The sequence below is a fragment of the Myotis lucifugus genome, unplaced genomic scaffold (genome assembly GCF_000147115.1).
Source record: "Myotis lucifugus unplaced genomic scaffold, Myoluc2.0 scaffold_173, whole genome shotgun sequence".
Lineage (NCBI taxonomy): Eukaryota > Metazoa > Chordata > Mammalia > Chiroptera > Vespertilionidae > Myotis > Myotis lucifugus.
The window spans coordinates 1,488,872-1,516,295 of NW_005871221.1; the positions used below are offsets into that span (position 1 = coordinate 1,488,872).

A 27,424-nucleotide genomic window follows, 5' to 3' on the forward strand; every position below is an offset into this window, starting at 1 on the left:
GACTGGGAATTGAACCCGTAGCTGTTTGGTGTACAGGATGACACTCCAAACAACTGAGGCCCCCACTAGGGCAGGAGAAATTCTTTTAATGAGCACCCAACAGGGCAGCCAGGGCGAGGCCGTGCAGAGCAGTTCCTGGCTCCTGTGGATGAGAGAGGGCTGAGCTGTGTCTCCTTCCCTCTTCTTGTCTCTCTCCACACACAGCTCTGCTGCTGGGAGGTTTGGTGCTTGGTGGTTTTTCGGGAGTTGGGAGTGATTGAGCCCAGTGGGTGTGTGTGGGTGCTGTGGGTGAGCTCGGGGAAGCTTGGGGGAAGACAGGGATGCAGGAGGGAGGTCAGTGGGTAACTAGGTAGCCATAAACAGTGTCTTGCACAGTCATCTCTCTAAATTCTGGTCGCTGAATTGCATCTCGTTTTTCTGTTTTAAAGAGCTTTGTTCTGGAAGGCTCTCTGGCTACTCAGTAACTGTGGGTGGGCTGAAAAAGGCAGCCTTGGTGGAGGTTGCTAAGGAGCAGCTACATGGAAACTACTGATGAGACAGGGAGCTTTGGTAATAAAATGCAGAAATCCAAGGAGAGCATTTCACTCTTATAATATCACAGAGATTTGGACCAGACTAGGATGTATAATAGGACATGGTTTTGTGGGTTTAAAGCCTTTTTTTCTTTTTGAAAATTGAGCTTGCTTTACATTTGAGTTTGTCTTAGATTCATCCCAGTATGGTAAATTAGGCAATAAATGTTATTTTACACTTTATCAAGGCATTTACTGCTGTCATCACTCCTTGAGGGCCAGCTCAGAGTTTCCCCAGCTCTTCCATTTGGAAGTTGTACTCAAATCAGCCCAGTTTAACTCAACAAATTCTGTTTAGTGCTTTCTGTGTGCCAGAAACTGCTAGGCATGGGGGATGCGGGTATGAAAGGATGGGCAAGGTACAGAGATGAGAGTGAAACTTTCTTGGGTGGGTGGTGGTTAGGGAAGGCTTCTGGGAAGAGGTAATCTCTCAGCTGGGGTGTAAAGGGTAACAGGAGCTGTGTGGACTGTCGAGGGGCAAGGGGCTACTATGTGCCCAGGTGGGATAGGCTTGAGGTGGTACGAGAATTTAGGAAATTATTGTCAGTTTTGTGCTGCTGGAGTGTCAAGTGTGTATGTATTGGAGAGGAGGAGGGGACCGAGGGAGACAGAGACCTCGTCATGGAAGGTCAGTCATGTGTGTCTGCTCTGAACTATTGTGGCACATAGAACTTTTTGTAGGAGAGAGTGACATAGAGTCACACCAGAGATAGGAATTCTGCCCTGTGCAGAATTTATTAGTCCTGTAATAAATAAGAAGCTTTATCACTTCAGTGGGTTGCTGTGCGGATGACTAAATGACATATGATGTGCAGCACACAGTGGGTGCTCAACAGGAGGCTCTGTTTTCTTCCCCCTTGGCTGCCTTCTCCTTATTGTAAGTTCTTTGAGGACAGGCCCCACACCCGTTGCTCCCAGAGCTCACCTACCCTGGTGAGAAGCATACTGTTCCCTCCGATATCAGTTTCCTTCACCTGACATGCCTCTTACGTAAAGCAGAGGCCCCTGTACCATGTACACTGCCCCCTGGCTGTTCTGTTTACTTATTCCTTAAAGGGAAAGCAAATAGTCCTAATTGTTTTTGGAATAGAAAATCAGGGTAAATGTTCCTTCAAAGGATTTTTGTCTTTTTTTTGGTATGAAAGTGCCAGGTTAGGTAGGTTGATGCTGAGATAATGGAATGTCTTAGGGCATTATTAAGGTTCATGGGGAAAATGGGATATAAATATTTAAACATTTTGTAGATCACATGGCTGCTATACTAGTTTGGCATCTGTCTGATGATTTATTATACATATGTAGTTGAAACAAACCTAGGAAACTTGAATGAAATTATTAAAGGGTACTGGTCTCATTGAGTTTACCATCTTTTTTCTTCTTAATGGCCCACTCCTTCTTCCTTCCCCAAGTTTACTTGCCTTGAAATGTTGTGAAAATTTGCATCTTGTTCTCTGACCACTTGGGGCAATTGCAGTCCTATTTGAAATTCTAACTTCAGTTTTCTAAACAGCAGACACACATCCAGAGTTTCCTAGAAACCTGTTGACAAAGTCAACACTTCTGTATATTTCTGAAAAGGGGGCGCCAAAGTCCTCCTTTTTTAAAAAGCTGGGAGCAGGAGCTAATTTGCAAGTGACTTAGAAATTGTTTTTAATATTGAATCTCCCTTTATTTTCAAGTTTATTTGTAGTCCACTTATTTTTTATCTCAGGGGAAACAATCAGGCAGTTCAGCAAGCTCCTGCTTTCCAGAAAACGCTGTGTGTGTGTGTGTGTGTGTGTGTGTGTTGGGGGTGGCATGCCTTGTAAAGGGGGAAGCAGAAATACAATGTAATAAGGACCTCTGTGTCCTTTCTATGTTTATTTCTCCTACACCTTCCAGCTCTTAAAAATCAGTATCTGATAGTGTGAAGCAACCCCACACTGGATAGATACATTTTGTTCCAAGAGTTTAGATTTAATATGTAATTTCCATTTATATAAATTTTGTCTGCAGTGTTGTTCCTAAGCAGGAAAAAATATTTTTGGATAAATGAAGAATTATATTGGGAGGGAAATATTTTTCATTTCTTGAAATGGTGGATGGAGCTAAGCAGAAGAAAATAGATGTGCCCAGGAAAAATCAGAGTAAAACTAATTTATTTACTGTGAAACAGTCCAAAGAAAGGATGGCAAAGAAGAAAAAATAGGGTTAGTAAATTTTAAGGAAGAATGCCTTTAAGATAAGCATGGTTTTACCTTTTACCCTTTTACAATAATTGATTCTAGTTTTCCACAAAGTTGTTAGCTCTTAGATAGATACCCGCCCTCCCCCTATCCTTTTTTCCCCACATCCATTAATCAAATGTTTTGTTTTGTTTTTTTAATATATTTTATTGATTTTTTACAGAGAGGAAGGGAGAGGGATAGGGAGTTAGAAACATCGATGAGAGAGAAACATCCATCAGCTGCCTCCTGCACACCTCCTACTGGGGATGTGCCCACAACCAAGGTACATGCCCTTGACCGGAATTGAACCTGGGACCTTTCAGTCTGCAGGCCGACGCTCTATCCACTGAGCCAAACTGGTTAGGGCCAAATGTTTTATTTAAAATTAAGATATATTACTTGAGTTTTCTAGATCCCTCTGTAAACAACATTTTGTATCTTTTTATTTTATTTTTTCATTTTAAGTTTTACATATGTCTCCTTTCCCCCAATTGACCACCCCCGCCCCCTCCCACCAACCATTCCCACCCCGGGCAAGCTCCCACCGCCCCAGAGTCTGTGTCCATTGGTTATGCTGATATGCATGCATACAAGTCCTTTGGTTGTTCTCTAACCTTCCCTATCCTTTTTTAATGTTTATTTCAGCCTCTGGTGTGGTTACCCTGACTCTTCACAGAGATATTCTTGGACCATGTCACATGCTGTTGTGCGCTCTGCAGGAGCATTTTGTAATTAAAAGTATTTTTTCTGAGATTTCTTTATTTGCATACAAAACCAGCCTGCTTTTTACTACCAAGTCTGAGATTGGTTCTTAACCTGTGCCTTAAAACAGATCCGTAGGTTACTTTTCCTCTTGATCCCTGAATCTCAGAGTAAACGTGTGACTCACAAAATATTAATAGACTACGCTATTTCCAGATTTTTAAGGACACGTTTACTATGAAATTAAGAGGTTTGGTTTTGGTGAATTTGCTCTGGCATATCTGCTAGTATTATTTGGGTGCATTACCTTAATATATCTTTAATTTTTACTCTTTCTGAACTGCTTTTAATAGTCCTTTAAATAACACCCCCCCCTTTTTTTTGAAAAGAGAAAAAATTCTGAGAGGGGAAAATGGGGTTGCCTTTTGCTCCCAAAGCCTAAATGAATAGTCATTGCTTGTAATGCCGGTCTCCACTTGACGCTTCCTACTGCTTTAGATGTGATGTATCTGGTGCTGTGAAGGTAATGATCCTCAACCGCAGCAATATTCCGTAACAGGAGTATCTGTCATATTCATTGGGATTACCATGTTCATTGATTTGTGTCTGTAAATCTGCTGTTTCTACCCTTTAAATTTGATCTATAATTGGACCTCCTTAAATGGTTCAGATAAGGTAGTCTGTATTTTCTCAATGCAGCATTGCTGTCAGCTTCTCCTTTTTCATTATACATTCAGCAGACTTGATAAAATCAGCAGGACACCTCATTTGAAACTGTTTAATCGCTGCCTTTTTCCTTTGCTAAACCATTGAGGTGGTCAAGCGATGTACACAAATCATTTTAAATAGAAAATATGGTTTTCTCTGTGACCCAGCTAAATAGATAGTGTTATGCAAAACAAGTTAAAAAGTAATAAATGCCAAAAAAATCTTCTAATTGGAGTAAAAAATTGTGGGCAACTCTATCTTCTTTTTAAAGGTAGAGTATCCTGAGATATTGCCAGGACTGTAAAGACAAGATGATGGTTTTCTAAAGATTCTCTGGTTTCTGAACAAAGCAAGTTTAATTTAAAATTTCAAATAGCACTGCGCTGCCTTTTAACATCCATTCTCAGGGAGCCTGTACTTATTTGTAATGCCTTTACATCCTACTTTGTGGGGGGAAATTTGCCATCTGTTAATATCTATGCAGCATAACCTTTCAGCCATTTGCTATTGTGATAATAAATTTTTGTTTCTTTGTCTGTCATTTTGTCTACTCAGCTGTTACTCTTCAAAGTACAAACTAAAAATAATAGCTCTAAATAAATGCCACATAATAAAGTGTTTTACAGTTGTAGCTGGAATATCCTGGTGGCTGCGGCTCGCAGTCCTATTACCATTGCTGGTGCTGTAGTTTCTTTCCTGCATGTCAAGGTGACTCTACCAGGGCCAGCTCATTAAAACAATCTATTCTTTCTAACTGGCTTGGTATTTAGCGCTGTACCCAGCAGCCTGCCAGGGCACAGTTGTGGAGCACAAGACTCACGGCATAGGATATATGAAATTATGTGGCATTCACTTTTTAAAAAAATACAGATTCTCCATAACCTCATTTTCCTGCTTCAGCACTTTATTGTAAATAATTTACAATTACTACTATCAGTAGTAGAAGTGGGGCCAGTTGCAGGTTTACCCAAGATAGTGGTAAGTGTGACTCCAGGCTTTTGAAGAGCAGTATTTACCTGGTTTATGTGTTCCTATAGGATTAATATTTACACTGTACTTGAATGTGACACTGGGCATGTTTTGCCATTGTTACTGCCCCAAGGTAACTTGAGAAGCTGGGAGTTGGTAAATACACTAAAAATGCATCTTTTTCTTACAGGTTCTGGCTCCTTGGCAGCAATGGCTGTGTTTGAAGCTAAGTTTAGGCCAGATATGGAGGTATGTAAGTCCCTGCAGTTTTATTCTTGCAAATATTTTTCCAGTTGTATGTCGAACATTTGCAAATTGCTGATTCCTCCAAAGCTTGTACAGCACTGTTGTTAGTTGGAATGCTCGCTGGCACAGACACTGTGTTTGCTGAGAAGACCGGTTGCTCAGGGAAAGCTTCACTTGGAGTGGCCCTGCGTGCCTCTTGGGCTTGAGGTCAGCACTGTTCAGCTTTTGCTCTGGCTTTGGGCTGTTTAGGAGTCTTCTTGCCTGTAAATGCTGCTGCGGTGTCGAATATTTTCTTATGGACTAAGCTTTCTGTGTCATGGTGTCTCAGAATGACAGGTTTTTTGTTTTCTTATTAAGAATAGAGAAACTATGAATGTCTGTCTGTCTCACAGCCCTGGTCTGAAAGTGAGGGCAATTTTAAAAATCCCTATAGATTGTTCTGCATCTGGCAGCAGAAGATGGGGATGAGACCTTGAGTGTAGTGGACTGTTGTCAGTGTGATGGATCTAGTGTCTCAAACACATTTATAAAGACATTCTTTTATTATATTTTCTTTGGTGGTGGGGGAGGGTGGTATCTTCTGAATGACATTCCACCCAAGTCTGCTTTAATGATAGATGTACCCCCATTAAGCAACCCCCTCTCTCCCAAATCTCCAAGAACAAGCCCACAGGTCTTGCGTTCTCACTTTCATAGGAGTGTTCATGTGCTTGGATACTTCCTGGCACCATGTTATTCCCCATTGTGCTTTATCCTTGCCACTAAACCAGCTTGTAGGCACACAAGTCCTGAAGCCAGCTTTCATCATGTGCTCTTGGTTTTTTGATAGATGTTAATTTTTGATGGGGAGTATTCACTTGTTTTCAACAGTAGTAGGCTGTTTATGAGTGGTTTACCCTATTTTTAATAAATAGGATGTCTCTGGGAATTACTTTTTGACAAAGCTTTATGCCTAATCATCCTTGGAGAGGATTGCTCATTTAAAAAAAAAATTGTTTTTGCACTGGCCGATTTGCTCAGTGGTTAGAACGTCAGCCTGAGGACTAAAGGGTCTTGGGTTCAATTCTTGGTCAAGGGCACGTACCTGGGTTGCAGATTTGATTCCCAGATCTGGTCAGGGCAAGTGTGGGAGGCAACCAAACTATGTGTCTCTCTCGTGTTAATTTTTTTCTCTTTCCCTACCTTCCATTCTCTCTAAAAATCAGTGGAAAAAATATCCTCGGATGAGGATAAAAAATTTTTTATTTTTTCACCAGCTTGTTGTCATTGGAGCACCAAGTGTCATTGGAGCTCTGAAGCTCCCTCTGCTCTGTAGGTTTAGGCCAAGAGCCGTGAGAGCCAGAGAACGTAGAGTTGTGGATGCTGCTCAGCCAGCACAGCCGTCTCCTGCCAGAAGCCACTTCGCTTTGGGTACATGAAGATAACACACATAAGTGACTTGGTTGCTAATGGCTAGATCTTCCCTTTCTTGGACATCTGTAGGAATAAAAACACCTGACTAAAGATAGGATTTAACTAGGTGTTTTAGGCTAAGAACAATAGTATTTTGCTCCAATTAAGAGTAGTAAACAGGTCCAAGTATCAACTATAAATGAGATTAGGATTGTGTTCTCATTTCTCAATGTGAAAATTTATTCCCATATCAGCATTATTTTCTGTTTGGGGTTCTTAAATACAGAGAAAAAAAGAAGATATACTAGGTCACTAAAAAGAAAAAGAAAAAACAAGGTCTTCTGGTCTTGTAACTAAAGGAGAGGAGTTCCTTAGGCTCCACAAATCCATTACAAATAATGAAGGTAGAGGGAGAAGGACTGGTGGCTTTCGTTAGAGAATTGCTTCAGTAATGTCAAGCCCTCCTTTAAACCACATTAATCTTTTCACATTTTCTTGAAAGCTTTGTCTATTTCCAATTGATTGGGACCTCCATATGTTAAAGAAAAATGAGAATTGCAGGAAACGGAGGTATGAGGTATATTAAAAGTGACTTAACACTCTGCTAAAGTAATTTTACATTATTTCTTTAGAGTTTGGATTTGAAATTATTCAAAGGCCATGAATTTAATATTGGTGTGATTTGGAGAAGTAAAGGGTAATGTGATCATCCCTTCAATAATACTTCTAATATTATCAATCTGAAGACTGTGTTCCTTAGATCAATTTTATCTGTAACTTGGAGAACTTCATATTCTGCGTTAGTTACAAGAGTTTAAACAGGTTGTTCAAATTTCTATTTCAGATTGATTACCTAAATTTATAATTTCAGGTGACTTTTTTTATTCACGGAAGTTATTGAAACTTGAATCAGACTGACAATCAACAAAATCATTTTATTAAGGTGAAGGTAGCACCTGCTTCTCCAGTGAAGTGAGTTAAACAGTAAATAGCAGGCAAATAGTAGTGTAACACCTGTCAGTAGATAATACTTTAAAAATCTAAAGATGTTGATACTGAAAAAGTTGGTTGTGAAGATCAGGCAGCTGCCCGCCGGCACCCTGCTTGCTCTTGTGAAGATGAAATGGTGCGTCTTCAGGGGCAGGCTGAGACTGCTCGCCAAGTTGAGAGGACACTGTTTTAGTGACTTCGTTGTGAAGAGAATTTGACCAAGGTGTCATTTGGTTCTGCATTTTCATAGAAATCAGGGAAATATTTTGGTTTCAAATTTCCAAACTTTTTATTTTCTGTTTTCCTGGGAAGCTTTTATTTTCTGGGGCAAGAAACCCTTAACTTTTCTTGTCTATTTTGAGACTGCAGGGTTGGATGACTAAGTCTGCTCATTCCTTTCTGTCGGGGAAAGGATTCTGGACATGCCTCAGACAGAAACCCAGGAGAGCATTGCTGCCTCCAATCTCGCAGGGATTGCCAGGACAGTAACTGATCACACTGCACAGAGAATTGCCTTGGGAGGGGGCAGTTTTAGGCTATTGTAATTACGAATGGTTTGCTAAACAGTCATTTTTAGGTCATATTCATGAAGCAAACTCTTGGCTTTATTGTTGAAACAAATAAATTAGAGGAAGTCCATAGTTGTATGGTTTTTGTGTGTGTGTGTGTTTTAACTACAAACCTGTGCCTTGGAATGAAAGTCCCTCCCTCCTTAAAAACCATGAATGTTTCCTCATTGTGTTTAGCTGCACTGTTCAGTACAGTAGCCACCAGCCACATGTGGCTATTGAGCACTTGATGTGGCTAGTCAGAACTGAGACTTAGTACAGATTTTTGTTAGTTTGCTTATTTTTTGTTAATCCTCAGCCGAGGATATTTTTCCCTTGATGTTTTAGAGAGAGTGGAAGAGAGAGGGAAAGACAGAGTAACATCGATGTGAGAGAAACACGTTGATTGTTGCCTCCTGCACGTGCTCCGACCAGGGCCCGGGCCGGGGAGGAGCCTGCAACTAAGGTATGTGCCCTTGACTGAAATTGAACCCAGGACCCTTTGGTCTGCAGGCTGATGCTCTATCCACTGAGCCAAACCAGCTAGGGCAGTATGAATTTTTTATTTAAAATCTCAATAATATTTATATTGATTATATTAAATAATACTATTTTACATTAGGTTAAATAAAAATATTACAGTTAATTTCACCAACTTTTACTTTTTTTTAAATGTAGATACTAGAAAATTTAAAACTGTATATGTTATTCACATATTTCTATTGGACAGAGCTAGTCTAGCATCATTTCTTGAACTTGTCATTTGTACACCACAATTAAGATTTCTGCCATATCCAGATGCCATTTGCACTTTTTAGAAAATATTTTCAAATTAACTCACTGTTTTATAAATTAAGGTACCATTTACATATAATAAATGTACGGTTTGATAGGTTTTGGCATTTGTAATTAACCAACTGAGACTCAAAACCACCTAATATTTCCTTCACCTCACCGCACACTGTCCCTTCCTTCCTTTCTTTCTTTCTTTTTTTTTTTTTATAAAGATGTTTGTTTTAAATATATGTTTATTGATTTCAGAGTGGAAGAGAGAGGGAGAGAGAGATAGAAACATCAATGATGAGAGAATCATTGATCGGCTGCCTCCTGCACATCCCCTATTGGGGATCGAGCCCACAACCTGGGCATGTGCCCTTGACCGGAATCGAACCCGGGACCCTTCAGTCCACAGGCCATCGCTCTATCCACTGAGCCAAACCGGCTAGGGCGCAAACAGTCCCTTTCTAATCAGTTTCCTCCCCCATCCTCCTCACAGCCACTTCAGTTTTTGTCTTTTTAATTTAAATTTATTTTTAAAAATAGGTTTACATGTATGAAATCTTGGGTTTGATGTTCTGATAATATTTTCCCTCCAAGACATATGAAAATGAACACATACTATTAATATAAGTAAAAATGTATTCATTAGCACCATCATGTGTAAGCCCAGGGTGTGAATGTTAAACTTTGGGAAAACAGGTCTCCATTCCTGCCCTACTTCAGCCCTTCTTACCTCCTCCCTGTTCCTTGAATATCGTGTGTACTTGCCCAGGAAGCCTCCTCACTGCTCGTTTCTGCCAGCAGTGCTCTCAGTTGCTTCCTCCTTTATTTGTGTCCCTGTACTCCATCGCACACACTTGTCCCATTGTCTTATGGCTGTTCTCAGAGACATTCCCCCCACTTGCCATTGAGAGAGGGAGACCTTTGAGGGCGGGGCTGTGAAATCATCTCTGTTTTTCAGCCCCTGATGTTCAGTAGGTGTTTGTTGAGATAGAATAACCCTGAGCTAAAGTAAAATCTGAGTCATCAAAAACCACCTGGGAAATGGAAGGGACTATTTTTTTCCCCCATCTGGGAAGTGCTGAAATTTTTTCTTTTTTCTTTTTTTAGTTAACAGAGGAAGATAACTAGTACACTTCTCAAATAATATACAGTATTGGGGTAGATTCAGCCTAACAAACCCCCAAGTACACAGGCAAAAGTGAAGATGGGACAAAGGGCAAATGCTCTTTGGGAGATTATAGGTCAAAAAGCAGGACAGTGAAGCCCAGCTGGGATTCAGAAGTGCCTGAGACTGGCCTCTGCTGTTTCTGGTTATCTGAGCCAGTGTCTTGTCCCACGTAGAAGCCTTGGTTCAAGATTTCAGAGAAACTGCCAGCTAATCATGTGAGTTTATGACACATTAAAAATCTAAAAATCCGACTCCGGTTGTCGCCGCGGCTCAAGCGCCCCGGAAGCTGCCCCTTTTCGGGGTCGTGATGGGCAGCAAGATGGAAAAAAAAAATCTAAAAATCCTCACCCAGATGTGACCTTCACATTGCCTTTAGTGGTCTTGTGTAATTTTCTTTCTTTTTTTTTAAAAATATATTTTTATTGATTTTTTACAGAGAGGAAGGGAGAGAGATAGAGAGTTAGAAACATCGATGAGAGAGAAACATCGATCAGCTGCCTCCTGCACATCTCCTACTGGGGATGTGCCTGCAACCCAGGTACATGCCCTTGACCGGAATTGAACCTGGGACCTTTCAGTCTGCAGGCCGACGCTCTATCCACTGAGCCAAACCGGTTTCGGCTTGTGTAATTTTCATTTTCTTGCTTTTCTCCTTGCTGTTAGCCTGGAAGTTCTCGTAGCATGGTAACTGGTACACAGTAGGTATTCAGCCAGTATTTGTTGAGTGAGTGGATAAAAAGGTGTTAAAAGCAACTTGGCTTAGTATGTAGTTCCTGATTTGATAACTTCAACTTTAGTGTTCATAATACTTAGCAGTGATAGAAATGAAGGCATAAAAGATTGTATTACTTACTGGTGGTAGTCCCATGCTTTATTTTTATCTGCAAAGGTGCATATTTGGAGATTGTACCTATGTGTCAGCAGAACAGTGCATTTTGAAAATGTGGACATTCACCTGATGACAAGGCACCAGCTAGAGGTTTTTTGGGTGGTGATGAATTGCACAAAGCTATTCCTCCAGATTTTTTCCTGTTGTTTAGGCTGGTATCAGAAGTAAGCCCTGGATGCTGGTTATTACCCACAGGCTAGCTGGACAGGAAACAAGTGATAACCACGCTGGCCTTTTGAGTCCATTTTCCAGTTAAGTGTAAGGAATTGGACCATAGCACTTGGATTATGGTGTTAGCTTCATGGGAGTTTGAAAATTGCTAAAAGTGCTGAAATAAAAACAGGTTGTGTTTTAGGGTGGGGAAGGAATTAAGGAAATGAATCCGAAGATCATCCTGTTTCTTTGTAAGAAGGAATGTTTTCATTTGGCCCAGTGAGAAATTTAAACTCTTAAAGATTATCATTCATTAAAATGGGTAGAAGATTAATATTTAGTCTGTCAAGATTAATGCTGTTCCCTCTTTGCACTAATTGTCAGAATCTTGTGCGAGGGCCGCTGAAGGGTAGTGGTGTGCGGCAGGACCCTCACATCATAGGGAGATGATTCAAAGGCAAACTGTCCTGCACCCTCTGGTATCGACTTGCAAATTAGCATCTGGAATCTAATTAAACAAGCTTAATGAAAGTAGCAGCTGAATGCTGCTGGAAAAGACAATCCGCTTTCCCCCCTCTCTGGTACATATTCTGTACTATTGAAGTTGGTCACCAAACAAATCACGTGAGCACAGTTAAAAAATTAGCATTTATTTGAAGAATAGAAACTGTTTTTCATTCTGTTATGCATTTGGCATGCTCTGGCGTCCCTTGAGAGCCATGCCACAGCAGATAGTGCACAATATTTATAAATCCATGACAGGCAATAATAGCAACTTGAAAAATTCTTTTGCTAGAATCTCAAGTTGAGAGCTGCCAAAAGCTGAGAGGATCAGATCTGCAGTGGCAGCTGCTGTGCCCTACAGTTAGAATTCTAGACTTTGAAGATGCTCAACTTAAAGAAATGAAGACTGCAGGCTTCGCCAATTTTTGCAGGTTTCTAGAGCTCTGGCTCTCTGCCTTTTGAAGATGAGTTGCTGAAGCTTCTACCACTGCCTGAGGCGTGCTAACACCAGCAGGATCTTTTTTCCCCTAGTCTTAGTGTGTCTTCAGTTTTAAGTAGCACATGCTTAGTCAATGCCAACTGTATGGTCCTTTCTCTGGTGCAGTACGGAGGGATGAGCTCTTACCCTATACCCTTCAGAGAGAAGCTACGAAGATAGATGGTGACGTATATAAGTGCCACTTCAGCTGTCTGATTTATGGAGTCATATTTCATCACTCAGCAAGTGCTGGCCTCTAGAGAAGCCCTTATAGATTGCTAAAGACGTGCACAGCCTTCGCCCTAAAGACTTGTGGTTATCTCACAAACGTGATGCCAAACACCTAGCTACAGAGGAAATAGAATTAATCTGTCATTGCAGGCAGCTATAGATCCACTTTAAATAATGAAAGAGTTGATACTAATATGGTACCCTGGCAGCAAATCTTAGAAGTAACTGTAGGTTTTTTGTTTTTAAGTCCAGTAATAGAAAGACACTGAAGTTATAGATTTCTTTGTGCTTTGCAGATGGACAATCGTGTGAGAGCTCAGTATTATTTTGATTTAAAAAACTCACAAAGAATCTGTTCAGTTTGGCACATAGATTGCTCCCAAAGGAAAACAGTATGAGTTCAATGTAGTCGGATGGAAAGGAGCACGAGAGGTCAGGAGGTAGAGTACTGGGCTGTAAGTCTGTTTCCACTGTACTTCCGCATGACTCTGGGCAAGCCACGGTCCTAGACTGTCCATCTAGAAGATGGGGACCCAGAGACCTGCCTGCAGGTTGCTATCAGGATTAGATGTGGTCTGTAAAACACCTCATGTGGTGGCTCACACAAAACTGGCTCTAAAATATGGCAGCTGCTTGTTTTTTTTTTCAGTAGTAGGATAGAAACATCACATAGCAACATGATTATTTGTAGTTGCATCAGGCTTGGTGATTTATAGCGAAAATAGATAGGATTCTTCTTTCCCATCTGAAAGCTTAAAATCGGAGACAGACCTAGGTAGTGGTCATAATGACAGTGGAAGAAGCCTTTTTAACACCTAATACCGGCTGTGGAAGGACTTACTATGGGGGCAAGGTATTGAAAACACAGTAATCATAATAGCTGATGCTTGTTGAGTGCTTCTACTGTGTCAGGCTTTGTTCTAACAGCCTTTTCTGCATTATCTTATTTACATTTCAATAGTCACGTGAGGTCTGTACTTAGTTATCCCCATTTTGTAGAGAGAAAAATGAGGGTACTGTGAGGTCACACAGCTAGTCAGTGATGGACTCCTGGTTTGAACCTGGTCATCTGACTTTAGAGCCCTCTGATGTAATTGGTCACTGTGCTGTTCTGCTTTTTTGCTAGGCCTGTAATTCTTTGACAGCAGAGTGTGGAAGACTTCTTATTCCAGGGCAGCAGAGATGTGGGCTCCTTGGTCTGTTCCCTTTCTCTGGTGAGGGCTTGTGGAGATGACAATAACTACACAAGTGTCAGAGGAGGTTCACATACCTCTGACAAGCGGCATTGGAAGAAGACCAGGAATAGAAAGGTGCAAGGAAGTTAGATTTACAGAGATAATGGGAAATAGAAATAAGTCATTTGGCTATGGAAGATACTTTTTCTTCTTTGAATTCTAGATTTGTTTTCATTTCTTAACTGTCTTCTAACCCAAATATCCTGTGGTTGCTTCACCTCCCCCACCCCCCCAAAGTTTTTAAATATTCTTTACAAGAGAGCTCTTTTTCTCTAGATAGGTAATGTTCAGTTGGCATAGCCCTCTTCAAATTTAGTAATGAGACCAGGAAGTCTTTAAATGTTGGTGAATGGCATTTGTCCATTTGAGGCAACTCATGAATAACTTCAACGAAAATAAAAAAATAAGCAAGGCTATCATATTTGAATAATGAGGTGCTCTTTTTTTCCCAACTGCCAAAACTTTTTAATCTTTGTCAACAATTGTTCTGTCCTCCGTCTTATTTAGGTTGCATCTGTGCGACTCTGAGCTCAGGAGCCCTGACAAGCGGCATATGAATTCTGTATTCATTAGTGATCTTGATCCAAATGCCTCTGTCCCTGCCATGGGGGCTCAGGTGTGGAAGCTGCTGGCTAATCCCACCAGCTGACATTCAGAGGTTTAATGACTCCATAGGAAGGTGACCACTTGCTGGGAGGTTTGCTGACGGAACCTACGCAGCAGACAATGGAGATCAAGGAAGACTATCAGTGTTTAGCCGAAGCACCTTCCTGTGCAACTTGAACCCTGTTGGCATCAAGCAGAGTTTTAATAAATGCAAAATTAAAAAAAATAATCTGACCTTCGATAGCTATCATAACAATGATTTTTCTGTCTGTATTGATATTGATGGTGTTTAAGACAGTTTTTCTTGTAGCACTTTAATAGGTGTCAGTTTAATGAGCTGAACTTGACTCACTTTTGCAGATTTTTAGATTTTAAGGTTATGTTGGTCTGGTTGCTATATCCATTTAGGTATGTTGTATGTCTGGGAAAAATCATAGTTAGAACCAAAATGCATTCTTACTAAATGCTTTTAGGGATTTATGCTGACATTTTTATTTATGTGATCTCTAGCTTTTACAAAATTACTATTAGAATGTGAGTTCTTGGATTGACTTGTGACATGTCACTAGATGTTTTGACCTTTTTAGGTCCTCTAGTCTAAAAATGTTGGATGTCTTATTATTTAGTAACAGCTTCATTGAGATATAATTTGCACCATACAATTTACTTAAAGTGTACAATTCAGTGATTTTTTTAGTACATTCAGAGTTGTGCAAATATCACTACAGTAAATTTTAGAATATTTTCATCACCCTCAAAAGAAACCCATACCCATTAGCAGTCACTCCCTATATCCCCTGACCCTCCCAGCCCTAAGCAACAACTAACCTACTTTTTGTGTTGAAACACTTGCCTATTCTGGACATTTCTCATGGTAGGAGTCATACAATATATGGTCTTTTGTGACTGGCTTCTTTCACTTACAATATTTTCATAATATTTCATCCATGTTGTGCCATGTATCGGTACTTTATTTCTTTTTTTATGGTTGAACAGTATTCCATTGTATGGACATACCGCAGTTTATCCATTCATTAGTTGGTGGACATTGGGATTGTTGTCATATTTCAGCTATTAGGAGTAATGCTGCTATGAACATTCGTGTACAAGTCTCTGTGTGGATATATATTGTCATTTTTCTTGTATATACCTAGGAGTGGGATTGCTGAGTCATATGTTTAACCTTTTGAGGAACTGCCAAACTGGTTTTCAAAGCAGCTAGGTCACTAGCAATTTAAGAATTCTAATTTCTAACCCTCGCCAACACTTATTATCTGTCTTTTTGATTGTAGCCTTCCTGGTGGGTGTGAATTGGTATCTCATTGTGGTTTTGATGGATTCCTTATTGGTAAGACTAATGTAACTGTGGGGCTGTTTAGATGGAACTGTTGAAGCACTGGACACACTTCTTTACACACTGGATTTGGGCAGTAATTGAATTGGTTGCTCATTTGTTTAGATACTGAAAGGTCCCTCTTAGAGGCTCTCCCTGAGGCTGTTCTTGTCGTTTGATTTTGGTCCTAATACCTGCTTATTGGCTTTCCTTAAGATCTGCAGCATTAACATCATAAATTTTGTCTTCATTTTTGGATCAAAAATGTATTAATTTTCTCCTTAGTTGTATTTAATGTAATGCATTAATTTTTAGAGATGTCAGAACCCAAAGATAACATTTCTGGGGCCCTGATTAGAATTATTCTTAGTAGTCATATCCAGTGGAGTTAAATAGTTAATTTTACAAATGAACAGATATTAAAGATGGCACTCATTTTGTTCAGTGGGTGATTTGGAGAATTACCATTGACCTTTAGAATAGATATTAATGAGAAGATCCTGCTGATGGTTAAAGCTTCTCACCAGCATCAGATATTTTGAGTTGTCCTTCTTTTAAAAAGTGAATTTATTCTCCAAAATTTGAACCCACTGGTAGGCCAACTTTGGAGAGGCAGAAGGAACTTCTTGCTCACATTTTCATCTTGTGTTTTAGAAGGCAGATGGAAGTTTTGTTTTTTCACCTGATGCTTCAATAGCAAGACTGCTCTCTACCATAAGAGTTGGGAATTTAACATGTAATTGCTTCTCTCCCTTTGGTTTTCAAGGATTCCTTAGTCTTCCTTGACTTAGAAATAGCCACTTATATGTCTGTTCTCTGGCCAAGTCTGTGTCTTCCTTGTCATGGTGGTGGCTCATTATCATTTCTACCCTTGCCATTGTATTCTGCCTTTGATGAAAGTTGAAGTTCAAAGTGGGATTTTTGGGTAAGGAGGTTGAAGGAAATTTTAGATAGTTTGTTCTATTTTTCCTGTTTAGTATCAGGAAGCAAAAGGGGATTAGAAGGGAGGAGGCCAAGAAGGAAAGATATAGTTTACCAAAATCTGCAATGAGCTGGGAATGGATTCCTCCTGGTGCCTAGGCTCTGGAATTCAAGAATCAACAAATCTTAGGAAAGTGACCTTGTATAAAATTTGAAGGTCTCAATTTCCAATCCTTTGAGGAGTAATGAAAATACTACAAATGTTATAACTGACATAGTTATTGACTTTGAGAATTCATTGATTTTTTTTCTGCCAAAAATATTTCTGTGCAAATTTTTCTCTGTCTTCTACCCTGCTATGTAAATACTGAATTCATTTTTTTATAAAGTCAATATGTAATCAGTTAGCAGTTACTTATTGGGGACCAACAGAATGCAAGGCATTGCACTGGGTGCTGTAACCCAGAGGTAGTATTGAAAGAGGCTGTTCGTTCTGTCTGGCGGTGGAAGCTCCTTATTCAGCCATATGCAAAGTAGATTGAAAAGAAGGGTTTATTTGATTCTGTAGTAGATGGGTAATTATTTGTGATGCATTTCTTTGGAGCAGGTGTTCTATTTGAAATGTTTTCACTTTACATATTCCCTGCAACTGTGGAATGTAGGGGAAAATATACCATATAAGAGAAATATTTCACAAAGTATATTGCTTGCTGCACCTGTGGCAGAAATCCAGCAGGCAAAAATAACTTTTTTGTGACCAGAGACTCTTTAATCAGAGAGTCAAGAGCTAGATTCAGGGATGATGTTGAATAGAAATAAATGTTTAGTGACTTTCAACTGTACAGGTAGAATTAAAAGGAAAATATTATTTCTATATTCTTCATCATGATATCAAAGAGAAAATGGACTTTCCCCCATCTCTTACCAAATTGAAATGCCTTTGCTAACTTAGGTCTCAGGGTCATAATTTAAGGCACTAAAAATACTCCCTCTTTCTAAGTCATCTTTTTTTGTATTCAAGCCAAGCCAAGATCTGGAATGTTGTAGCTCCTTGGGAAAATAAATAAGAAGTTCCTTTATTCATCGATTTCATTCCATTCTAGAAATCTCATTTTGTAAAAATTTTGAATCACAACCACTTACTGAACAGTGGCTTTTCATGGGAAGAGAAGGGATGACCCCCCCCCCCATCCCTGTATTTCATGTCAAAAGTGAGGCTGTGTGTCACAAATCCAAGAGGTCATCTGTGGTTAGAGGCTTGCAAGGTCTTGAACAATGGCGTTTCTGTGTTTCTTGTATACAGACTAGAGAAACGGAAGAAGTGAAATACAGGATTGAGTGTAACTGGATGGCAGCTTAGAATCTTATAAGTTTTGCCTTGGCAGGTAATTTGGCATAAATTGTTAATGTAAATCTGGGTTAGTGGTGAAGACGTTATTTTAGTAAAAAAGATAAACTGCTGATTAATTCAGCATAGAACTCAATTACAAATTGAAAGTGTCTCTGCGGGACTCCCGGACCCTAAAGACAGCAGATGTTGAATTGATACTCCAGCATATTTCACAGTGGTATGAAATATTAACATGGTTTATTATACTTGTGTGGTGTGCGGTATCAGAAAGGGGGAGGCGGCGTGGGGGGAGGGCATGTGGGTGTGCAAAGCAGCCAAGCATCACACATTTGCTAATATACACTGAAGTGCTATTAAGAATTTTAGGAAAGTTTCTTCTTATTTTTTAAAAAAATCAAATAGCTCTGTGGAAATATTAAGTTTAAAATAACATTTAGGCTAAATATTTAAATGTGGTAGCTATATACGTTCACATTGTACATGTAAATGAACATAAAACAAAAATAGTAAACTTACTAACAATTTTTAAATGGTAAGTGGGACCACTGCCTATAAGAGTAGGGGAACTTGAGGGCTTGAACTGTGTATCAGTGAGTTAATTGTCAGCTTTCTGGGCTGGAAAGTTTTCATGGGCTGCTGTACTGTTTTTACCTTCTGATCTAAAACATATGGTAATTTCAAAATGCCCCTATAATTTTCACTGGCAGAGAAGTTTCATTTCTAGCCAAAGAAAAAAGGCTTCACAGTTTTCATGTATCTGTATCAACTCAAGGGGGGAAAAGTCAGCAAATTTTATATATCGGAAGATCTGAATAATTGGAACTGCCAATATTTGAAGGGCTTGGCAATTCGTAAGAGGCATGAGAATAAAGTTGGCTTAGATGAGATATTTCAAAGCCATTACTACTATTATGACAGTTATTTTTTTGCTTCACAGCCTATATCAAGTCTAGGTTTTGCTAGCCGAAGTAAAAACAGTTCCAAAAATAGCCAAATGATTACGATAAGAACTAATACACCCTGGATACCCTCTCCTATTATGAAGGTTTTTTTAAAGAGCCTTCTCAAAGATTTCTGAGACATAAAAACTTGGCAAAGGCAGGTCAGTGAGCAAAGAAACCAGAAGTTTCTTGGTACCCACGCCAACCGAAGAACATCTTTTATATCCCATTGGAGTGGCCTTTAAGGCCTTCATAACTATTGTGAGGTGGTGGGCATTCTGAGGTATGAGGGTGCCATTGCGTTCCATTCCCCGAGTTTAGTGATCTCCAGCTGGGTGCCAAGCTCTGTGACTGGTTATGAGACATGGCCCTTTTCTTAGAGGCATTTACAACCTAGAGGGTGGACAGGTCCACAAACTATGGAAATTATGGCATGAAAAGTGCAGGAGAATGGTAGATATAAGGAGGTGTAGAGGTAAGAAGAGTTGGTGGAATCTCTCTGGGGGCGGGGGGTAGAGGAGGAGGCTGTAAGATGGCCTCAAAGAGCATGTGACTCCTCACTTGAAATTTTTCTGTCTTGGGTTTGAGGAAGGAGTGGAGCAGGGAGGCTGAAGAGAAGGGGAAGAGACCATTCTAGACAAGGGCATCAGGTACAGAGGCGTGGGGGCTCCTCCTGCTCTAACTTTGTCAGTTGTGTAATCCTGGAAGTTTGGACCGCTGAACATATTGGGCAATAGGAAAACGAAACTCCAGACAGTGTCTGAAGTTGTCTAGGTGGTCATTTCCTGAGTCAGTGTGGCCTTTTAATTAGCATCTGCTCTTCAGTGTGGAATAAGGCCGAGCTTAGCATCCCTGTCCCTGCATGTGAATATTTAGTTTAGAAAGCTGCCACGTTCCATTAGAGATGGTTGTGTTTCGGCAGTGGGTGCAGGAGCTGTATAGACTTTTCAGATGTCCTTTGAGATTTACGTTGCCGTGTAATTGGGAGATGCTGGTACTTAGTGTGTTGTGCATGGCAGAATGTGAGATTACCTGCTGTAATGAGACCCCAGCAGCATACCCAGGGAAGGCAAAGTTTTAACCTTAACAGATAATGTTACTTGTGGGTTTCTGGGAGGTAATTTATACCACTCTCCCCTAACCCTGAAATTCTGTAGGAACAAAAATAAAAACATGGTATGAGGTTGTGCTAAATAGATATTTTAAAATTCCACCTAGTAATACAGGTTTTTTAAGTATTTGCAGTGAACATTGTATCCGTAGGATGCAGTCACACTTGTAGTCATTGGCATTCTGTCATAATGTTGGAATATTGTTTTTCTGAAATTGGGACTTCGATGATGTCAGAATATTAAAAAGATTTAAGGACGCATTATCTTTGATTCAGATACATTGGTTTCTTCTAATTCAGATCAGTTGAATCGGGGTGGTAGAGGAATAAAAAGGGTGTGATGGAAAGTGTGGGCATGGGCTTTGGAAGAGGTCTGGGACTAAAGATTGATTTTTGCCTCTTGTGTAACCCTTGTAACCCTAGTTTATAAAATATAAAACTCATTGGTAAACAGGCTCAGGTTAGTACTTGAAGGGGTCGTTTGGCGAACCGTGTTTGTAAATTGCAGTCTGGCTTAACAGAAGTTTGCTCTCTTATCCTCTGGCCTCTTTGGACTCTACAATCTCCATGGGCCAGGTCTGTGGCTGTTCAGACTTTCTCCCCAGTGGTTAGCACAGAGTCTGTGGAGAGCATTAGTGTCATCAGAGAATGCTCGCTGAACTGAACTGACCTGTACACTTCTTTCAGGGGTTTTATATCGTCTGAAATTGGCTTCATATGTGGCCATCTTTAAACTTCCTAGACCAAGAGTGCTCTGTACTGCCTTGGGTCTCCTTCCTGTCCCTCCTAATCCTCATGAGGCTGCAGAAGCGGATCATGCCATCTAGTGTGTCCCCAGCATAGCCTTCCCCCCATCCCTGCGCTCCACAGTGGTTTCCAGCCTCCAGCCCTTGGAGTGGATGGGCTCGGTGTGAACGTGGCGCTTCTTTTTTATCTTTATTGTGTGACCAAGGAACAAATTCACTTCATTTCCCCCCTGTTTCCAGGTGATAACCTTTTCAGCATCTACAGGAATATATTGGCAGAGTTATCCCACTGACTGAATTGTTTTATGGAGGGAGAGAGAAATATTATTAAGATCTTATTACTACCTGGGCAGCTTGGTTTTCATTTGGAGGATTGTTGAACATGTTTCTCACTTTCTTTAAACCCAGTCTTGTTTTTTCTCTCTGATTATATTTGATTCAGTGCAGCCTTGCAAATATATATTTATGTACACATATGCTGTGAGCGCTGATTTCTTCTCCTTGTGGAAAGCAGTATGTTCCTATCTCTCTTGGTCCTTTTCCCTCTGGAAACTTAGGTGTTTTTCCTTCTATTCATTGTCTCAGAATCCAGCAAAACCTCTTGTCCACCACTGATTTTCCTGGTGGGATAGGAAGACATAGGCTTTGGTGATGCCCGGCACTAAGTTGGCATGGATCCCCCACTCCCACTTGTAGCCGTGTGCCTTTTGGTGCATCAGCCAACTTTCTAGCGCCTCAGTTTCCTCTGCTGTACAGGTGGTGATTATGAGGATGAAATAAGAAACATAAGTGTTTGGCTCAACCCAGGGATGTGGTGGGTGCCCATGTTAGTTTCTCACATCCTTGCCTCTTTCCTTCCACCCTAGAACTTGCTAACAATTCTGCTCGTAAAACCTGTGTTAGGGGCATTCCTGTTTCTTTATTCCTTCCAATAGACCTTGGATAGAAGCATTATCCCCATTTTCCCAATGGGCAGTCTGTGGCTCAGAGAGCTAAGTGCTGTGTTCATTAGTGACCCAGCTCTCCTGGCATTTCTCATTCTGTGTGCTCTGACAGCCTTTTGTGGCCCACTGTGCCTGGCAGCCTTGGACATCTCCTCTCCTAGCCCTAGGGTTGCAATCTGCGACAGGCCAAGTTGGCCATGACTTGGTTGGCAGTTCCTGGTTCATGAGCACCCCTCCTCATCCCTGCTGAACACTCCTTAGATCACTCTGCACTCACAGCAGGTTTTCCCTCTTATTTGCATCATCCATATCATGGGCGCCATAAAAAGCTACCGAGGAAAGAAATGACAGCACCATCTAGACCTTAAAGACACAGTCACTAATTCACTCCTCCCTTTGGGCACACCCAGCAGCGCAGCACCTCCATTACACGGGACAGTTCCCAGGTATTCACACAAATGGACTGTGTTTACCCAAACGGTTCAAGCCAAAAACAAAACTCAGACACCTTTGTTTTTGTTGCACAGCCCTGTTTAAAATAAATTAACTTTTCCCACTGTAAGATACGGGTTACGCATGGGACACATCAGGTCTGCTGCACGATACAGGGAGCCTACTGCGTGGAGGCGGGGACTGTTTTAAACACTTTTTGAGCTCTTTAAATTTTATCCAGCCGTCAGCCATGAATGACTCCTTCAGGCCCAGCATGTCTTCAGGCCACCACCAATTACTGGGTTTAAACCTCTCCTCTGGAGTGTCTGTCTTTGAATGCTCTGGTTCCCTGGTCCCTAGTGGGGACTGATGCAGTTTTGAAATTACCCCATTTTGGGTAATTAATTTGTCTCATAATTAATTTCATCTTTTAGTTTGGTAAAGCTATGAATACATTTGAAGTTGATGTTTTATTTGTTTCTATGTTGACATCCACACCTAGCACTGTGTTAGCTGCCTGCGACAGAGATGGAGATGGTGTGGTTTTAGTCCCCCTTTTAGAGACCCAACTCTGGTCACAGCCAGACTTTTATCTGCTCTGCTGCCGATCATCAGAGCAGTAGCAGATCAGAGTGATAAAGATAATGCAGATTTTCCCAGATGAATTTGGACTGCTTTCATTCTACGTGAGTAAAGTCCTTAGTTTTCAGTAAGGGAGCAAACTGTTATGAAATAAATATCCTCCGATGTAATAACAAGTAGGAAAATGGATGAAAGTAGGTGAGAGGTCAGCTCTGATGCCGCCCACATCCTCAGTCCCCTCGAGCAAAGGCAGGAGGGCCACTGTCCCGACTCCTGGCGTGGCGGTGGGAGGGCGGGCAAAGGGACCCTCTGCAGTGCCCTGAGAAGCAGCCATGAGAGCTCTCTTCCTCGTGAAAAGGCGGGATATTTCCATCTCAACCCCCTTAACGTCAGCACCTCAGCTACGGAAATAAAAGATATTTTCCCAGCATATAACCAATTTTTTTTTAAGAATTAAAAAAAATATTTTAGTTACAAATTGATTATTTAAAGTGACTTACCATATATTTGTATTTTCACATTCCAAAGCTGTATCTAAAATAGTACGTTAGTTTTTTAGTCAAATGCATATTTCATATTTTGTAAGTAAGGCACTGTTCAGAATGCATAACTGAACAGCTGGATGTAGAAGGTTTATTTAAAGAGTATTAATTTGATGCTGAGCTGTCCAGGGTGCCCATTGGCTAGGGCACCTACACTGTACTCTGGTGACATTCCCAATCTAAAAATCACTTAGTTGAGAAGAGAAATTCGATTGTACTGTAGACGAGAATAGTGTGGAAAAGTTTCTTTGCAGTGCTATTTTGGACCTGCACCATAGCGGAGGCCAAGGTAATCTATCAGTTTGTGAGTGTCTACAAAATGCAACTCTCCAGATAACAGGTTTAAAGTAAAGATTTAATACAGTCTCCATCTCCTATGATGTTGCAGTGACAGTTTAAAACTCATTCTCTAAATCTCAGCAGACTTTATAGCTAGCAGTGGGCCAATATAAAGTTTAATAGCATTACAACACATAAATCATCTTTTAAAGATGCTGCTAGTAGCTCCAATATTAAATGCAGACAATCGCCTGTGTTATAAATAATTTATCAAACACCATTTCAGATTAGCCTTCCATGCTGAGTTATTTATTTTAGCCTTTTCTGTACGATTCCTAAGGCACTTTTTGAAAGATCCATTACTGGTCAGTTTAATGAACTTGGGGGTCTGTTTTGTCCCCTCAAGCACTCGGGTACAGCTGTGGTGACCATTACATGGCCGACGTGGACCTCTTTGTGCCTTTTACAAGTGCTGCCCATTTGTCATGTAGCGGTAAATGGAGCTGCACATTGGAGTCCAGGGACACATTGTGCGATGCAGTGATGGAGACAAACAGATAGCTCTATAAAGTGCTGCTTGTCACAGCTGACTTGTAGTACAGTACATCACTCTTATTGTAATCTCATTTAAGAAGCAGGGGTGGCCCGCGGGACTGATATTCCCAGTTAGTTTGGTCTTTGTAGCCATAAAGCAGGAAGTGCTCCTTTTATATTCTCTGAACTTCAGGGAGTGTGCTTTTTGCTTGGATTAATTATTACAGGAACTTCTCCATGGCACTGGGTGAAGATTTGTCAGCACGTTTGTGTGGGCCTCCTCCTGGCCTGGGCTGTAGTGTGGCTGTCATTGCTTAGAGATAAACTGTATTTCTAGGAGCCCTCTGGTTTGCTTGATTAAATAAGTTAGCATTTATTAAGCAACAGCTACATGCCAGACACTATAGTAGGTGCTTGTCATACTTTATTTCTGATTCTTGCAGCAGTTTGTGAGGGCTCCTAATTTATCATCACTGTATTACAGAGGAGGAGGGTGAACCCAGAGAGGTGAAGTGACTTGCTCAAGGTTGCACAGCAGTAAGTAGGAAACGGGGGATTCAAATCTAGTCGGTCCACCTCCACATCTGCCAGATGACCTTGACCCTGGGTCCCCCAACTAACTTTAAACCACTAGGGTCATGGTGATCTTTTGCTTGAGCGTCTCAAAATAAAAAGAAGTTATACCATTAGCCTGGGAGATGTTTCTGGTAGCCAGGGTGAGTCCTCCTGGTCCATCTACATACTAATCCAAGTTCCTCTGTGACTAGCAACATAAATCTGTGAGCAGCTGGCTGAGGAGGATGCCGACCTGGCAGTGGGAGAGCATCCCACCTGGGCCTGACAGCTGGGGTCGTGGGCTCTGCAGGGCCCTTGTCAGAGCCCTCTGTCACAGCTGTCCCCAGTCAGATGATGCGCAGGACTCGGGTCACTCTGCATCTTCCAAGAAAGGGAGGTGCAGTTGCCCTCTGAAGAATGAGTCTCAGAGGAGGAAACAATGCTTCTTGCCTGTATTGTGGGCCAGAGACAGATAAAATGTGGTGTTTTCCCTACCTCTTGCTTTTTGTTTGTGATTTTTTTTTGGATAGTTTTCCTAAATAGTTGGTAGCACGTGTTAAAGACAAGAGTTGTTTAATTGTGAAATTCTACTATAAAGAAAACACAGTATGAATATGCCCAGTAGCACATTTGCATATGTGTCTAGAATTCTGGGAATGGAAATCCTGCGGTGAAAGACAGTATTCGACGCGTGAAGCAGTTCCTGGGACATAGTGGGTGCCTGTAAATATTTGTTGAAGACATTAACTATGTAAGAAGTGGGTGGACAGCAGAGCCTTGTTTGTGTTTTGAGAGGGCTTTGATGGGGGTGGCTATGTGAAATAACACTTTGGATCTTAATATTGATCTTTGTCATATGACATTGTAAACATGTTTATTTAGGTGGTAGTCTGTGGGCAGTTTGTGAAACACAGTGCTCACCGCCCCCCTGGAAATGACCCTCAGAGGAACTCAAAGAGAAATTGGCAACCACCGTCCTTTTTTTAAACTTGCCCGAGTTCTGAAGATCCCTGGTGATGGGGGAATGACATACCCTTAATCAGGGAACTGCTGTCCACTGTCCCCGACATGCCAAGAAGCCCCCAGCCCAGAACTGAGACAGGTTACTTGTGAGCTGGCGTGGTGCCATGGCATGCCGGCCCTGGAGCCTGAAGATCTTTTTTACTATTTACTAGCAGTTTGACCTTGGGTGAGGTGTCTCTCTCTCTCTCTCTCTCTCTCTCTCTTTGCCATAGTTTGTGGCAGCACCAACCTCAGAAGAGGGGTGGGAGCAGGGATAAAAACCATGATTGTCAAAGTGCCTAACTCAGTACATGGCACATTATAGTAGTGCTCAATAAAATGTAAGGTTCATAACATTTTTGAGTCTGGTGTATATGAGGAGGGTAGGACTGGGGGAAAAAGTAAGGGACTTGTGAGATTCTTTTTTCCTTAAGGAATTATCTTCCCTAGAACTGGTGGGGAGGAAAGGAATTTCAAAGGCGTTATCCCAATTTTTAAAAGCCTTTATTTTACACTTAAATAACAGCACACATGATAATTTTATGAATAAAATTATACATATCTTAAATGTGCACATTTTTAAGTTTTGTAAGTGTAGCTACTGACAGAATATTTGTAAAATAGAGGAAGGCTCACCTACAACTCAGCACTGTCAGCATTCTGGTATCTGTGTGCCCGGTCTAATTGATTGACATTAGATATGCATGCCTAATATCATGTGTGTATTTCAGTTTCCTTTAAGTCTCCCCCATCCCCATCCCCAAATATAAAATAATTTTAGCTGCAGTCCTAATTGCTGCCAGCAGGATTTGTGACATCCACTAGGTACTGTTGGCTGGCTCAAGGCACCAGCAGCAAAAGCAGCGATGACAAAGCAAAGGAAATAATGCAGCAGAGAAGAGAAGGAAAGTAGAGATGGTAGGTCAGGAACAGGGGAATAAACAGGATGCCCCCAACACACGCAGGCATGCATGTTCAGGGTTGTTTAATAAGAAAAACAAGTTGGAATGAGGTTGCATTTGTTAAGTTAGTGGTTGGCTTTTGCTGTGTGTATGGTAGCATCAGCAGCAGTCATCTCCTTCTCTAAGATGCTTCTTTATTACCATCTTCACTAGTTTCTGGTAAGACTTAGGCCTCATAGACTGTTGGGAGTCCCGGGAAAGAATTCCTGGTTACAGGATCTTGTTACGGGGCTGTGTTGTGCAAGAGAATAACTGACTTTGGTGCCACACATAGGAGCCAATCAGAAAGTGAATAAAACTGGTGGAACAAAGATCAGAACGACACCCCAGCCTTTGTTGCTGGGTTGCTGAGGATCCCACTTCTGGCAGAGCCATCTCCATCCTTCACTGAGTCTGTAGAGGGCGCTGATGACACTGGAATCCCACTGTCTGGCTTAGGGCAGGCAGAGGAGCAGGAGTCCTGAGTGGTCTTTCAGATCTCACAGCTTGAAGTCAGAGAATTTGCCCATTGATGGTCTCAGGCTAGAATTTGGGCTGGGGAGCCTTATTTCTCAAAGGATGTTACTGGATGTGCTCTTTAATTTGCATATTTATGGACTCTCATGTCCTGGTGGGTAGGGAAGGGGCTGCAGCACAAGTTAGAATCCCTTCTTTGGGAGATTGATTCACTTTTGTCATTGTTGCATAAAGAGCTCGAACTTGGTGTTCCCCAGATCCCACCTTGCTTTCTCCTGCCTGCCTTCTGTTTCACTGCCCTGTTTCATGAGTGCCCGGTGTGCGGCCTTTCCTTCAGTCCTCTCTGAAGCTT

General features: G+C 41.1%; 1 protein-coding gene across 2 annotated transcripts in view; it reads left to right on the forward strand.

The window, feature by feature from the left end:
* The window catches only part of PSMB7 (proteasome subunit beta 7), a 52,774-nt gene that overhangs the window by 21,010 nt on the left and 4,340 nt on the right, over positions 1-27,424 (forward strand). The window contains exons 6-7 of one of the 2 annotated variants that reach the window (XM_014462212.2): positions 3,425-3,507; positions 5,349-5,407. In XM_014462212.2, coding sequence (XP_014317698.1) covers positions 3,425-3,507; positions 5,349-5,407 — 142 coding nt within the window. The remainder of the gene's footprint in view (positions 1-3,424; positions 3,508-5,348; positions 5,408-27,424) is intronic. The other variant, XM_006096270.3, reaches the window with a different exon arrangement.